Here is a 15,058-nt window from a genome sequence, read left to right on the forward strand (position 1 = left end):
CCTCGGTCCTATGCTGCCTAAGCTGTACGAGGGGGCCCACGGAGCGATTCAAACCTTTCCAGGATCAGAAGGAGACAGATCAAGTTCTCACCACCTGAATGCTGCCAGCCTGAGCAGGCCATCACGAGACCTGGAACCCCCTCACTTTCCCCAAGGTTCTGTTAGTGATGTTCTCACTGCAGTCGGGCCTGGCTGTGACCTTCCGCCAGAGCCCCCAGGTGAATACCGTCCCGTTACAGACGAGGCCGCTCAGGCCGGCAGTTAGGGCACAAGCCCAGGAAGGCACCGCAGACTGGTGGAGTCTGGACCCGAGCCAGGTCTGACCTGGGTACAGTCCCACCCAGTGGCATTTGGTCTTGGCACACACGGGAGTTGCCTGTGGAAGGACTGAAATCCACAGATCCACGTGTAAAATCTAGAGTCTATAAGGAGCTCCTATGACTCAACCACAAGACAACCCAAGTGAGAAATGGGAGAAAGACTTGAATAGACATTTCTCCAAAGATACACAAGTGGCCAGTAAGCACATGAAAAAGATGCTCAATGTCAATGTCGTTTAGAAAATGCACTTTAAAACCACTGTAACGCTTCACACCCATTAGGATGGGTAATGAAACAATAATCAGAAGGATTCACATCCTGCACCAGCGCAGAAAATATGCGCTGGTGAGGATGTGAACCCACCTGTGCGTTGTTGGTGGGAATGTAGAAGGGAGGGCAGCTGTTCTGGAAAAACGTTCGGTGGTTACAGAGAATTCCCATGAGAGCCAGTAGGTCTAGTCCCAGGTGTGTGCCCCAAAGAACTGAGAACAGGTGGTCACTTTTTTTTTTTTTAGGTAGGCTTCATGCCCAGGGCAGAGCCCAACGTGGGGCTCGAACTCACAACCCTGAGATCAGGGCTTGACCGGAAATCAAGAGTTGATGCTTAACTAACTGAGCCACCCAGGTGCCCCAAGATGTTCACACCTTGTACCTGAGCTTATAGCAGTGCTAATCACAATAGCCAAAATGTGGAAACAAATCAAATGTCCACCAACTTCTGACCGGACAGACACAGTGTGGTTCATCCACGCAACAGAATGTCACTCAGTCACGAGTACTGACGCGCTTGTGGATGGCCCTGGCAGACAACATGCTAGGCCAAAAGAAGCCAGACGCAGAGAATTGCATGCTCTGTGATTCCGTTTATAAGAAGTGTTCAGCATAGGTAAAACCATACAGACAGGAGGTAGATTGGCTTTGCTGCGGGCTGGGGGGAGGGACATAAAACACAAGGGCAGGGCCGTGACCCACCCCACCATTCAGATGCCCCAAGAGCAACTCAGGACCGTCCGCTGCACTTACAGGCCGTTCGCTGCTGCTATGCAGACAGGGAACAGAGCTGCGGGTCTAACTGATGGCACAGGGCCAAGAGGCCAAGACCCAAGGACGGCTCACTTCATCAACCACTGGCAATGCGACTCTGGGCAACTCACACCCCATCTCTGCTTATCTTCTAACCACTGAAAGAAAGCTATATGGTTATGTATCATTCACAGGGTTTTCTAAAGATGGACCAGGGACACGGCTACCTCTGCAAAGTATGGAAGCAGCTGGAATCTCCTATCATCTCTCTGATCTGCGGCGCAAGCTGGTTGTGGGGCTAGGAGCAGGCGGGCTCGCTGCCTGCCATGCAGACAGGGAGGGCCAGGGCAGGAGGAGAGGCGCAGAGGGCCAGAGATTGGCGAGACGTCCCTTGAGCACCGGCTGGCGTCTATGTCTGCCGCTTCCGCCACCGCCCACGGGACACTGTACCACACCCACGACAGAGGGACAGAATTCTTTATTAAGGCACGTGAGCTGTGGGGCGTCCTGGCCGAAGTGGCTTCTGCAGACACAATTTTAGAACAACAGCCGCTTCCATTCCCTTCTCCGCATGTCTGCGGGCGCGGCCCCTTCCAGGCTGCCTGGAGCCTGCACTGGGAGTGCAGGTCCCTTGAGGGGACTTTCCAGAGGGCAGGAGCCACGGCGTGGCCGCACCAACGCCGCTGGCAAATGCTCCGCGGCACCGGCCACCAGCAGCCCAGGGGAGGGCCCCTGCCCGCCAGGGACGGGCTTCTCGCCAGTGGTCGGATCCCGAGGCCCGAGCACGACACGTGCGGCGAGACTCCAAAAGCCACCACTTTCCTCAAAGCCTCCAGGGCAGCGAAGGGCAGCCTGGTCCGAGAGAAACAGCTTACAGCTTATTCCTGAGACGAAAGGGGCAGGTGTGAGGACGTGGCCCTCTCTCCCCTCCCCTGCCTCATGTGTTCTGAGGGCAGAAGGGACGGGTGTGTCCAGGCTGGTGGCAAACGCTGCATTTCCGGGGTTTCTTGGCCGTGGACCCCGTGTCTGTGCCAGTGGCCCGGGCTCTTTTGCTTCTGGCCTCTGGCCCCTGGGCTCGGCCTCCGCCTCTCGGCCAGGTCTGGGCTCCAAAACTCCCTGTGGGAAGAGTCAGGGGAAGGCTGAGTTCGGAACAGTCACACAGAAGCATCCAGAAAAACAGGGCCCAGCCCTGGGCAGAGGGCGCCCCTCCAGCCGTTGTACGGTCACGTCCACCCACAGGCCAGGCCCCCTTCCTACTCGCCACACACAGCGTGTCCCCACCTTCCGCTGCCCCAACACCACTCCCTAAAGGACACTGTGCCCTTCAAGGCCTTGGCCCGCCATCACTACCCTGAGAAGGAGGGCGCTATTGTCACTTCACGTATGTCCTCTTTACAGAAGTGACATCCTGCCAACTGGCCTGAGGTCGCATGGAGAAGCAGCAAGACCCAGCAGGCCCGTGAGCAACAACCCGCTCCTCACCATCCGTGCAAGGAAATACAGTTCTGGAGCCTTCCAGCCCTCAAATGGGCCTCTTGGTTTGGACTCTGCCCTGTGTCACCCAGGACAAGGGATCAGACACCACTTCCCGGAGCACCTCTCACACACTTTGAGCCCGAGTCTGTCACGGCAGTGGCTGTCTCCAGCCCCCTCCAGCACTGGTAGCCGGCCCTGCGCCTTCCCAAGCCTTCTCGGCTCTTCTGTACGAGCAGAACTGGCGATGTGTGTTAGAATCTCAGTCTAAGCCTAACTGAACTCTTTTATGAGAGAAGCACCCTAAGAAAGGTAGGCAAGTGCCCATCTTACTGAGGAAACTGAGGCTGTGAGGCCGGGCCCCTTGTTCAAGGTTCTACGGCCAGGCAGGCTTTGGGAGCAGTTCTGTCCAACAACAGGTCTCGGCTCTTCTCGGGTACCTGCTAAGCTTCTGCCGCGCACTGGGGTGGGCGGGGACCCCTTTCAAGTGCCCCCGGAGCGTGATCTGCCTTGCTCCAACGTCTGGGTGGCGATTCTCACCAGAGCCAGTTACTGGGCCCAAGCCGTGTACCCCTGGGCAGGCTCCTAGACGCCCCAGGGCCAGGCCCCACAGCGGAAGACAAGGAGCCGACAGAGGCTGGAGGAGTGCGGGGCCGAGCGGTCCGGCCGGCCTCGCGCTGCATTGCTGTGCGGCCCCAAGGGGAGGCGGTTCACTCACTGGGCCTCAGCTGCCTCACGTGTACCGCTGTCGGCACTGCTGAGCTGACGGGGACGGAAGACACACGGACAGCGTACCTAGCACGGCGCCATGTGCTCCACGGGCAGCTGTTAGCCGCAGCCGGCCTTGAATCTGGCAGAGAGACGGCGCGCACCTGCCGGCCCCCAGCGCCGCCCCGCCCTGGGCCACCCCTGCTCTGGGAGGTGGAGACCACCGTGCGAATGCAAACCTCAGCGGAGCCCTGGCCTGGCTCGGGGGCCGCGTCCCCGCTACTCGCCCCGCCTCACCTGGGGCCACGTTCTCGTCTGCCCACTGGAAGAAGCCGCACTGCTGCTCTCTCGGCTTGGCGCACGTGTGGAACTGGCGGCCCTTGTTGGGCCCGTCCTTCTGCACAGTCCGTGTGACAGTGGGCTGGCTGCACAGGCAGGACGTGGCCCCACTGCTGTCATCGCCAGGTCTGCTAGACCCACCCCGGCGGTCCCCCGGGCCAGGCGGGTGTCCTGGCGAGCCGCCCGCGGGTCTTGGTGCCGAGGGGGGCCCCCCTGCGTCCAGGGGGCTGCTGTCAGCCCACAGGAAGAAGTTGCAGCCGCCACTGTTGCACTTATAAAACTGCCGGCCCTGGTTGGGACCCTCTTTCCGGACGGTGAGCAGCACGGCCTCCTGGCCACAGTTGCAGGTCACAGAGTCACTTCCACTAGTGGCAGCAGGTGGTGGAAGGGCCCGGGGGGCGCTGCCGATTCTGTTCAGGGACTGGCTCGCCTGCAGGTAGTTCGAGGGCTGGCTGGCCGGCTGGCTGGCCCTGGGGTTGCCCCGCGAGAATCTTAGGTCCAGGAGCTCCATCAGGCTCTCATCACACCCTCCGATGCAGCCCACGAACTCCAGAGGCATGGTCGGGGGAAGGCTGCCACGTTTAAACTTTAACTTCAACCTAGTGAGACCAGAAGATGAGAAAAAGCATGAACTCCCAGCTGCAAGTCTTCTGGTCCGAAAAGGGCTGCATCCCCCTGGGCCCCTCCTTGCCCCTAGAAGCCCATGCCAGGCACCTGCCAACTGCTGTGAGCCCCTCCAGTTGTCACGAGGGCGGAGGAAATCTAAGACCCCAATTAATCACCAAAATACAGGTCTCTGAAAGGTTCACTTCCTGTGAACACCAGCAGTTCTCGGCCGGGGAGGCTCCTGGGCCCTTTCAAGGTGTTTTGTTACAAGGCTACTGAGTGATAGCTGACGTATGGGACTCCGCCTGAGGCTACAGCCCAGGCCTCGGCCCAGCCGCTGCCTGGGAGCAGAGGCCAGAGTCCAATGGTCTCCTATCAAGCCAGACCTTAGACTTAGAGAGATGGAAAACAATGCATTGTGGGTTTTTTGTTTTGGTTTTTCAGTCTGTTTTGGAAATAGGTAAAAATGTGCCATTTATATTGGTATGTAGCGCACGCATTGTAAAATTAATACATATATTTTTAAATGCCTCCACTTTAATTTAGATAGTAAATATTGATGAGCTTAACCCATAAGGAAAGCTCTTTGGGCCCCTCAATGATTTTTAACCATGTGAGGGGTCCACACGAGGGCTCTGGGCCTTTGGGAGGAGCTTGGAAGCCAGGGCCGACACTCGAATATTCTCCCCATGCCCTCCTTGGCAGCAATCTAGCTCGAAAGGGCAAGGAAAGGGCGCTTTTGTGGTTCTTCAGATGCACAGAGGGCTCCTCCTGGGCTGCCCAGCCACCACGGCAGGGACGGGACACACTGATTTCAGACCATCAACCCAGCTGCTGCTGAGCGCACTGACTCCCCCTCTGCCCCGGGATACAGGGCCCTAGAGACTTCCTCCCACCAGTGCCCCTCCTGCAGCTGACTCAGGGGCCTGGCTCACCTGTAAACAGGGTGCGGCTGACAAACTGGACACACAGTCCCGTCCCTGCTGGCCTCTAGCACAGAGTCGGGGAACCACATGGCCGACCGGCATTCTGGGAAGCCCGTACAGCTGAGGTAGAACCTGCGGGCAGAGGAAGCAGGGTCAGGCAGGAGCCACCAGGCCACAGGAATAAACACTCCTAGACTGTCGCCCGCCTGGCAGGCAGACTTTCCTTCAGTTGATTAAAGGAGATACTCCTTTTTCTGAAAGATACGTAAATGGCTATGCAGTCACTGGTACTGAATGGGAAAAATTAGCCTGCATTTCCCATCTTCGTGAAAAAAAGAAATAGCTACTCCTGACTCTGGTTTCTACTTAGAAACACCAACCTGGGACGCCTGGGTGGCTCAGACAGTTAAGCTTCTGACTTGGTTTCGGCTCAGGTCTTGATCTCACAGTTCATGGGGTCGAACCCCAAGCTGGGTTCTGCACAGTCAGTACAGAGCCTGCTTGGGATTCTAGTCCCCCTCCCCCACCCCCACCCCGCTCTTGCACGCACACTCGCTCTCTCTCTCAAAATAAATAAATAAAACTAAAACAAAAACAACTCACTGACCAGCCCGGGCCATGGTGAGACCAACACCTGAGGGCTCTGCTCAGATGCCGGGCTGTGTGCACTCACACCTTCCCTGGCTTCTCCAATTCTGATGGGGACCATTACCACTCTCAGTTTACAGTGGGGCAAACTGAGGCAGGGAACAGTCTGGACACCTGCCCAATGATGCACACGTGGTGAGTAGGGGAGCTGGGCCTAGAACCCCACCTGTCTGATCAAAGAGCTTCCACTCATGACACCTGTACTGCATTGTTCCAAAGTTCTTATTTATTTAAGTAATTTCTACACCCAATGTCAGGTTCAAACTCACGACCCAAGATCAACAGTTGTGTGCTCTTCCGACTGAGCCAGCCAGGCGCCACTTGGCCAACAATTCCTTACAGCTTCCAGCCACGAAACTTTGGGGCGGGACTAGCCAATGTGAGCACAATTTTTGTTGTCCGTTGAGCATGCCTGGGAATGACCAGACCAGGGGAAAACCAACCAAACCCCAATTATTCAAACAGCAAATCCACAAACTGAGAAATGGAAACGGTCAGATAAGCCCTGGGGTGGAAATTCCACCAGACAATCCCTAGACCTCCCCGGGCGACTCAGGAGTTAACGGCACAGCACTTACTAAGCATTCACATGTGGCAGGCAGTCCATACCCCATGTACTAGCACTGGCTTGTATGTGTGCACCTGCTGCCTGCTGCCAGGCTGTGCCCCCCAACCTCTGGTTTCTGAGAGCGGCCTGGCCTTCTCTTCACCCAGGTCACTGTTGGGTCAGTAGTCGGGGATGCCACCAGCTTACATGGCAGCACAGAGGTGGCACAAGGCTGCAGCCCAAGGCGGGGGGGGGGCGCGAAGGAATGAATGGCCGTGAAGACCTGGGATCAAATTCTGCCTTTCCTGCTCCCCAGGGCCACCTGCTGAGGATAAGCCACCTCAGCCTGCTAAGCCTCAGCCTTCACCCCATACAAAACTGGGGTAAAAACACCGCCCTGCTGTTTGGTTACAAAGACCAGAATATGTGGCAAGGACCACGTATCATGCCCACCATAGGGATGGCACATCATAAATGACAGGCACCATCTCTGTTCCCTACTCCTGCCGGGAATGCCTGCCAGCGGCCAGGAGAGCTTGGAAAGCCTCGCGATATGCTGCCCCCCTGTGCTGCTGCGCTAAGACTCAGAAGGGATGTGGCACGTCCAGGTCCAAATCAGAGCCAAAGTCGGAAGAAGAAAACCAGTGCTGGTGAGGGTCTCTAACATGTCAGGCCCTGCACTACCAGGCTGCTGCCCCATTACGCCAAATCCTCACCCTTCCCAGAGGGGACACCGCTGCCCCAGGTTTATGGAAAATTGGGGCTCAGTAGTTAAGTAACCTGCTCTGGGGCACACAACTTGTATGTGGCAGAAGTGGGATTCGAACTCAGACCCAACGGGGTCCTCAGTTCCCGCTTTTCCACCATCCTCCACATGGTAGGTGGGCAGCGCCTGAACCACAAGGGACGCAGCCTGCCATCATCCCCTGCCTCCTCTGTATCCCAGAGCATGTCACATCTCCATGACCAGGTCCCTGTCAGCTACCAATCTACCTCCAATACCCAGTCCAGGGGCCACAGCAGCAGGGCTGCCTTTGTTTTTTAAAAAAATATTTTTAATTATTTCTGAGAGAGAGAGAGACAGTATGAACAGGGGAGGGTCAGAGAGAGAGAGGGAGACCCAGAATCTGAAACAGGCTCCAGGCTCTGAGCCAGCTGTCAGCAGAGAGCCTGATGCGGGGCTCAAACCCACGAACCATGAGATCATGACCTGAGCTAAAGTCAGAGGCTTAACTGACTGAGTCCTCCAGGTGCCCCAGGCCTGCCTTTAAATAATGACACAGAGGGGCACCTGGGGGGCTCAGTTGGTTAACCACCCGACTTAGGCTCTGGTCATGATCTCACAGCCTGTGGGTTCAAACCCTGCGTCGGGCTCTGTGCTGACAGCTCGGAGCCTGGAGCCTGCTTTGGATTCTGTGTTTCCATCTCTCTCTGCCTCCCTGACTCACACTCTGTCTCCCTCCCTCTCTCTCAAAAATAAACATTAAAAATAAATAAATGAAAAAATAGGGGCGCCTGGGTGGCTTAGTCGGTTAAGCGTCCGACTTTCGCTTAGGTCATGATCTCGCGGTTTGTGGGTTCGAGCCCCGCATTGGGCTCTGTGCTGACTGCCAGCTCAGAGCCTGGAGCCTGTTTCAGTCTGTGACTCCCTCTCTCTCTGACCCTCCCCTGCTCACGCTGTCTCTCTCTCTCTCTCCTAGAAATAAATAAAACATTTAAAAAAAATAAAAAATAAAAAAGTAAATAAATAAATGAAAAAAAGAAAGACACAGAAATGAAACGACAGGGCCCCACAGGGGGCTGTCTGGTTAACCCAGCGAGTGCCGGCGAGCACTGGTGGGGACAAGTCTGGCACTGACCCGCCACTCTTCTTGGTCTTGAGGACCATGTCCTTGTTGCACTGCGGGCACTTCTTGATGGGCTCTGGCATAGCTGGGTAGATGGCTTCTTGCTGGGCCACCTCTGCCCCTTCCCCAAAGTACTGGGATAACGCCTCGTCCAATCTGAAGAAAGAGCAAGACATTTACGATCTTTTTAGTGCGCACGCCTGAGTGTGGCCAGGGGAAGCGGCGGGCTGCTGGCCACAGGCCTAATGTGGAGAGCGGAGGCAGGCAGAGCACGTTGGCCGAGCACGTTGGCCGAGCGGCCCTGGCGGCCCCCAGGAGTGATCCAGCTGCAGGCAGGTACTTCCGCCCCGTCAGCAGCCCCACGTCAAATGAAACTGCACAGCAGGGTCCTTACAGCCACTCCAGAAATAAGTGTCTGTCTGCCTGGGTTTACATTTGAGCTAGCTCATCCTTTCCTTTTTTTTCTTTTAAAACTTTTTGTTTAAGTAATCTCTAAACCTAACTTGGGACTCAAACTCAATCCTGAGATCACGGGTCACACGGTCTACCGACTGAGGTTGCTGGGTACCCCGGTCCATCTGCTTCTTTTCCGAGCTCCTTTCCGAGCTCGCACGGGGCAGGAAGCGTGTTTGTCTCTAACAACACACACGCTCGCTGCTACCGGGGGCCACCTCCAGAACTCCGCAGAACAAACGTGTCACACACCAGCACCAGGTTTACGGCCACACGGCTGTGCCGCCTGTTAACTCAGGACAACTGAAATCAAGAGGATGGCATCTCTGGAGCCAGCAGCCCGGAGTGACTGGACCAGACCTTTCTGGTTACTGCTTCTACACTGACAAAGCTCTACGGGAAGGAGAAAACTCGGGAGGAAAGCCTGAAGGGGAAGGATAGCGTGTGGACAGCCCAGCCAGGCACGCCACCAGCTGGGACGAACTGGCCCGAGGACATCTAACAACCCGCAGCACACACCTCACGAGGCACAGCGCCCGGTGACTGCCATGTCACCCCCTACCCGCCCTCACTGCCCAGGGAGAAGTTACGGTCGCGTGCACAATAAGCAGGATCCAGACTCACTTCTTAGCTTTGGCGACCGCTTCAATGAAAACCTGCTTGTATTTCTGGACTTGCTGCCTCAGAACCACCAACTTGTCCTTCTTCCCCTCGCAGATCAGCTTCAGATCAGCCTCCAGCTCAGCCCGCAGGTTGGGCTTGGACATCTCATAGCCCATGGAGTCGTAGCCTGCGGGGGAAAGAGGTGTCCCGCGTGGCCCCGGGCGACACCCTCGGGGACTTCAGTTACCCAGCTCTGCCAAAACCCCCCTCCCCGCTCCCCGCAAGCTGCTCCTCCTCACCTTCCACCAGCCCCATGCCCAGATGCCCGGGGAGAAATCGCTTGTCCGGTGTGAGCCCGACGTACATCCGGGCTTTGATCGTCTCGATGTGCTCCGCGTGAGTGGCATCAGTACCTGAAAGCCAGTCCCGGTTACTCGGGGTAATGCGGACGCTCTCACCGTGTCCCATGGGCACCTTCCTCTGCCTGGACTTCTATTCTCGGTAAGACCCCTCCCTTCGCATCCGGCCCACGCAGAAACCACACCTCTCCCTCACATCTGCTTCCTCACTTAAGCTGTCGATGTGAGCTTCGAAACGCGCGTCTTTCTCCTCTGCTCCACGCGGCAGAGCCCCGGGTGGAGGCCCCAGCACGCCATCCGCGTCAGTACGTGTGCCTGGTCTCCTCGTTTCTGGCTGCTTCCTCCACCCAACCCGTTCTCTGTGTCATGGCCTAAGGGATCTCTGCAAATGTAGCTCTGTCATCAGAGAAATGCAAACCAAAACCACAGAGGTACCACTTCACGCCGGCTTGGGTGGGTATAGCCAAATAGCACCGATAACCTCCGTGCAAGGGCACGGAGAAACCTCAAGCTTCAAGCATTGCTCCAAGTGTAAACCGGTGCAGCCCCCGCAGCAAACGGTCCAGAACCTCCTCACAGGTGAATGCAGAGTTACCACAGGAGCCAGCAACTCTACTGCCAGGGAGCTACCCCAGAGATCGGAAAACACGCCCACACGCAAACCTGTACACGAGTGTGCACTGCAACAAACGGGAAAGACCCGAAAGTCCACCAACCGAGGGACAGATAAAATGGTGGTGCAGCCGCACAACGGGGCGGTGCCAGCCAAGGGGCAGGGGAGACGTACCGACTCATGTCACGTGGATGAGCCCGAGAACACGCGAACTGGAAGAAGCCAGTCACAAAAGGCCACATGCCGTAACGTTCTATGTACACAAAGTGTGTAAACCAGGCACGTCTGTCGAGTCAGAAAGATGAGTGGCTACCCGGGGCCGGAGGGGCTGGAGGGAACGGGGGTGCGGTGTGGCCGCTCCTGGGTACCGCGTTTCTTTCTGAGGCAATGAGAACGTTCTCGGTTTCATTGTGGGGAGGGTTGCACGCTTTTGTGACTATACTGAACACTGACTTGTACGTCTTACATCGGTCAAGTGTGTGGTACGTGAATTATGCCTCAATAAAGCTGGTAGCGGTTTTTAAAAACACAGCTCTCTTGAGCACCTGGGTGGCTCAGTTGGTTCAACACTCAGGTCGTGATCTCACAGTTTATGACATCGAGCCCTGTGTCAGGCTCCCCACTGACAGTGCAGAGCCTCCTTGAGATTCTCTCTCTCCTTCCCTCTCTGCCCCTCCTGCACTTGCTCTCAAAATAAATAAAAATAAAAAATAAATCTTTGCTCCTTTCCTCAGAAATCTTAAATGGCCCCCTGCTAGCCACAGGCCAACAGCCAAGCCTGCACGCCACGTGCACCAGGCCCGCGGTCAGGCTCCAAGCACCTCCAGCCTCACCTTCCCCGCGCACCCTCTGCACCCCGTCACAGCGCCGTGTGCTTCCCGGAGCCTTCGTCTCCCTGCAGATGACTCCTGTGCCCGGCTTGCCTTCACTCACCGGGGACTCCTCCTATGAGGTTTAAGGCCCCTGCCCTCTCCCTGCCAGAGCCCATTGCGGTGGACCCAGGTGCTGCTGTGATTTCTTCCTCCTGATAGATGAGCCCCTGGGGGCATGGTACGACCTGGCCTTATTCATGCGTCCCCAGGGCCTGGACCAACGTGTAGCTGTGGGAGCCTCCCTGATGGTGAAGCGACTCTGCTCACCCTGTAAGCCCTGCTGAAAGTACAAGCGACGGCCACAGGCCTCCAGGAGGGCATTCCTCCCGAAGTCCCAGGACTACAAAGCTCAGCATGCAGCCGCAGCGAGGCGGCTGGGCCCCAGGGACACGCCCAGGGAGCTCCGCTTCCCCTTCCATCCACTCGGACTCCACGGGGACCTGGCAGGTAATGAGCGGCGCGCAGAGCCAAGTGTGAGCACGGGGCAAGGGATGGCCACCACCCCGGTTCAACCAACCGCTTCCTCACGGGAGCTAAGGCACGGGCTTCCAGACCTCCTGACACCTCGCAGGATGAAGACATGGATTTTTTTATGTGGAATCTCTCAAGCCTTTGATGTTGGCACCTTATTCAAAACAAAAGCAAATCCCTGTGTGGGCCCGATATCCTGAGGCCACGGACAGGACCTGGCCAGGGAGCTCCCCGTGCACAGCCCCGAGCCCTGGGACACATCGATGTCCTTATTCGGCTGCTGGAGGGCAGTGGTTAAGAGCATCGGGTGCTGACTTACTCAGACCAAGGTTCTTAACTTCTCTAAGCCTCTCACTTTGGCTACAAAGGGTGTCGAGAATATTGCAGCCACGTTAGAGCTATGGCAAAGACCGGAAGAGACACTGCCTGGCCCGCACGGAGCGCACAGCAGCCGCCAGCTACCAGGACAGCAAAGTTACTGACCGATGCCATGCTTTTCCATGAGGGCGATGAGGTCGGCCTCGGTGAGCAGCTGGGGTGGGCTGGTCTCCCCGTCCACCATCTCCACAGTGCTGGGCTGAAAGCGGGAGCCTCTCTCGTAGACAGGGAGGGTCTACAGAGAGCAGCAGAAGCGGCAGTCAGATCATTCTGGCTGGTGCTGAGGCAAAAGACAATCTGCATTCCAAAGAACGCGGCCCTGCTCCATCAGTCGGCACTGGGGTCGGGAACATGGCCGTCTTCCCCTTTCCATGAGGCCCATGGGGTGCGACGTGGACTCTGGCCTCTGACTGGGCCCATGCTTTAGTACCTTGTCACTCCAGTGGTCATACGGGTACACATCCAGGTAGTTTCGGGCCAGAATCATGAGGCCATGGGCCACGAAGCGCTCCTGAGCGATGTCTATCTCCACAGTGGTCTCCTGGCCCTGAGCATCCTGGGAGCAGCAAGCCAGGAAGTGGCGAACAATGAACTCGTACAGTCGCTGCTCATCTCCCTAGGAAGAGAAGAAAAGAGTCTGAGACTCCCTCCAGAGAATAACATCTCAGGGATGGCGGCATCACGGGTGTGACCGGGCTGAGGCCTGAAGTCCTGCGCGAACAGGCCTGCGGCTCCCAGAGCCCCCGCGCAGCACAGAGCGCCGGGCAAGCCTGCTGTGTGCTGTGGGCATAGGCACAACCCTCAGCGGCCTAATCAAGGTAAGCAAGGAAGGCATCTTACCCTCCCAACTGAGAAGTGCTTCTTTTGACCTAAACCCCACCAAGGGAGGAAACAAGGTAAAGCACAGAAGTTAACAAGAGATGGGGCGCCTGGGTGGCTCAGTCGGTTAAGTGTCCAACTTTGGCTCAGGTCATGATCTCACGGTTCGTGGGTTCGAGCCTCGCGTCAGGCTCTGCGCTGACTGCCAGCTCAGAGCCTGGAGCCTGTTTCAGATTTTGTGTCTCTCTCTCTCTCTTTGACCCTCCCCTGCTCGTGCTGTCTCTCTCTCAGAAATAAAAAAAAAATTTCAAAAAAAGTTAACAAGCGGTCCCTTGTGTATAAGACACAGTAAAGTTACAGCCAGCAGACCCAGACCACCATGTTCACAGGGTTCAGGAGACTTTGTACCAATGAAGCAATCAAGGACTGAGTGAGGCTCAATCCGTCAAAGCCCATAAGATGCTCGTACTCCTAGCCAGCAATTCTCCTTCTAAGAATATACCCAAAGGAAGTGAGAGGTCCACAAAGATACCTACGCCAAGTATTAACTGTTATCATGTCTCAAAAAGTTGAAAGCGACTTCATCATAAAAAACTGATTTTGCAGGGGCACCTGGGTGGCTCAGTTGGTTGGCAATCCGACTTTGGCTCAGGTCATGAGCCATGACCTTGCGGTTCGTGGGTTCAAGCCCCATGTTGGGCTCTGTATTACCAGCTCAAAACCTGAAGCCTGCTTCAGATTCTCTTTTTCTCTGTGCCCCTCCCCTGCTTGTGTGCGCACATGCACTCTCTCTCTCTCTCAAAAATAACCCAAAAAAACCCCAAAAAGTAAAAAACAAACCAAAACAGGTTAGGCAAAAAAAAAAAAATACATATATATATGTATATATATATGGTATAGCTATGCAATCATTAAATATCATACGTTAAAATATTTCAGGGGCGCCTGGGTAGCTTAGCATTGGTTGAGTGTTCACTTCAGCTCAGGTCATGATCTCAGTTTGAGTTCGAGCCCCCACTGGGCTCTCTCTGCTGTCAGCACAGAGCCTGCTTCAGATCCTGCCCCCCCACCCCTGCCTCTTCTCTGTCACACACTCTCTCTCAAAAATGAACATTTATTAAAATGAATTTTAGCATACGAGGAAACGGCAAATTTTTTTCTTCCTTATACTTTTGAATTTTCTTAACTGTCTAAAACAAATGCATATTACATTTAAGACCAGAGAACAGTATGTGTTAATAAAAGAAGGAAACAGAGACTGAACTTGGCTTAGCTCTGCAATGAGCCTGCATCTGTCACACAAGCCTAACCCTCAGGGCCCTCGTGAGCTCATTCTCCAGCTGAGGAAGGATAGGAGGTGAGACACACGTCAGGGCTGCCCGAAGGCCCTGCGGCCACTGGACCCAAGACAAGAGGCTGGTGTCAGAGCGTCCAAGTGCCAGGGCGGCAACGGAAACTGATCCAATCTGGGGAGGATGGGGGGACAGATTCTTCCAGTTAATGAGGCACCAAGAAGGCCAAGCAATTCTGTGGGTGGCTCTGTGGAGGTCGTGCACGGGCCTACCCGAGTCGGGGTGCTCGGCAAAGCCACAGGGGGTCTGACAGCGTGGGAAGGGGGCTGGACAGTGGAGCCCACTCTGGGGGGCGGGGACTCATGGATGCCAGCAGAATGCTGAGGCAGGAGACTTCGGACACTGACATCTCCTTGCAGAAATGGAGACATATTTAAATATCACCCAGTTCCTCAAGTAAGAGCCCACAGGGTAAATTCTAGTGCTGCTAACCCCTCACCTCCCCCCGGGTTCCAGGAGGCAGTAGTCAGGGAAACCAACCTGCAAGCTGCTGGTGTATTTGGTGGGGTGGATGGGGGGGTGAGCTTGGTCAGTCTTGTTCCCGTTGCGCGGAGTGGGGCCGCCCCGCTCTAGAATGCTCTGGGCAAAGGCCCCCCAGCGCGGATCCGCGGTCTGCTGCTCTACTAGCACCGTCAGATTCAAGTCTTTGGGGAAAATGTTTGTCTCAGTCCGAGGATAGCTGATGTACCTAAAACAAAGG

General features: G+C 56.0%; 1 protein-coding gene across 1 annotated transcript in view; it reads right to left on the reverse strand.

The window, feature by feature from the left end:
- Positions 1-1,164: 1,164 nt before the first annotated feature.
- The window catches only part of TOP3A (DNA topoisomerase III alpha), a 28,016-nt gene continuing 14,122 nt past the window's right edge, over positions 1,165-15,058 (reverse strand). Inside the window, exons 11-19 of the mRNA XM_077746902.1 lie at positions 14,839-15,046; positions 12,618-12,803; positions 12,293-12,422; positions 9,794-9,907; positions 9,516-9,681; positions 8,451-8,594; positions 5,406-5,528; positions 3,823-4,463; positions 1,165-2,460 (exon numbers count right to left, since the gene is read on the reverse strand). Coding sequence (XP_077603028.1) covers positions 2,282-2,460; positions 3,823-4,463; positions 5,406-5,528; positions 8,451-8,594; positions 9,516-9,681; positions 9,794-9,907; positions 12,293-12,422; positions 12,618-12,803; positions 14,839-15,046 — 1,891 coding nt within the window. The 3' untranslated portion in view covers positions 1,165-2,281. The remainder of the gene's footprint in view (positions 2,461-3,822; positions 4,464-5,405; positions 5,529-8,450; positions 8,595-9,515; positions 9,682-9,793; positions 9,908-12,292; positions 12,423-12,617; positions 12,804-14,838; positions 15,047-15,058) is intronic.

This window comes from Crocuta crocuta, unplaced genomic scaffold (assembly GCF_008692635.1).
Source record: "Crocuta crocuta isolate KB4526 unplaced genomic scaffold, BGI_CrCroc_1.0 scaffold139, whole genome shotgun sequence".
In the NCBI taxonomy this organism is placed as follows: Eukaryota; Metazoa; Chordata; class Mammalia; order Carnivora; family Hyaenidae; genus Crocuta; species Crocuta crocuta.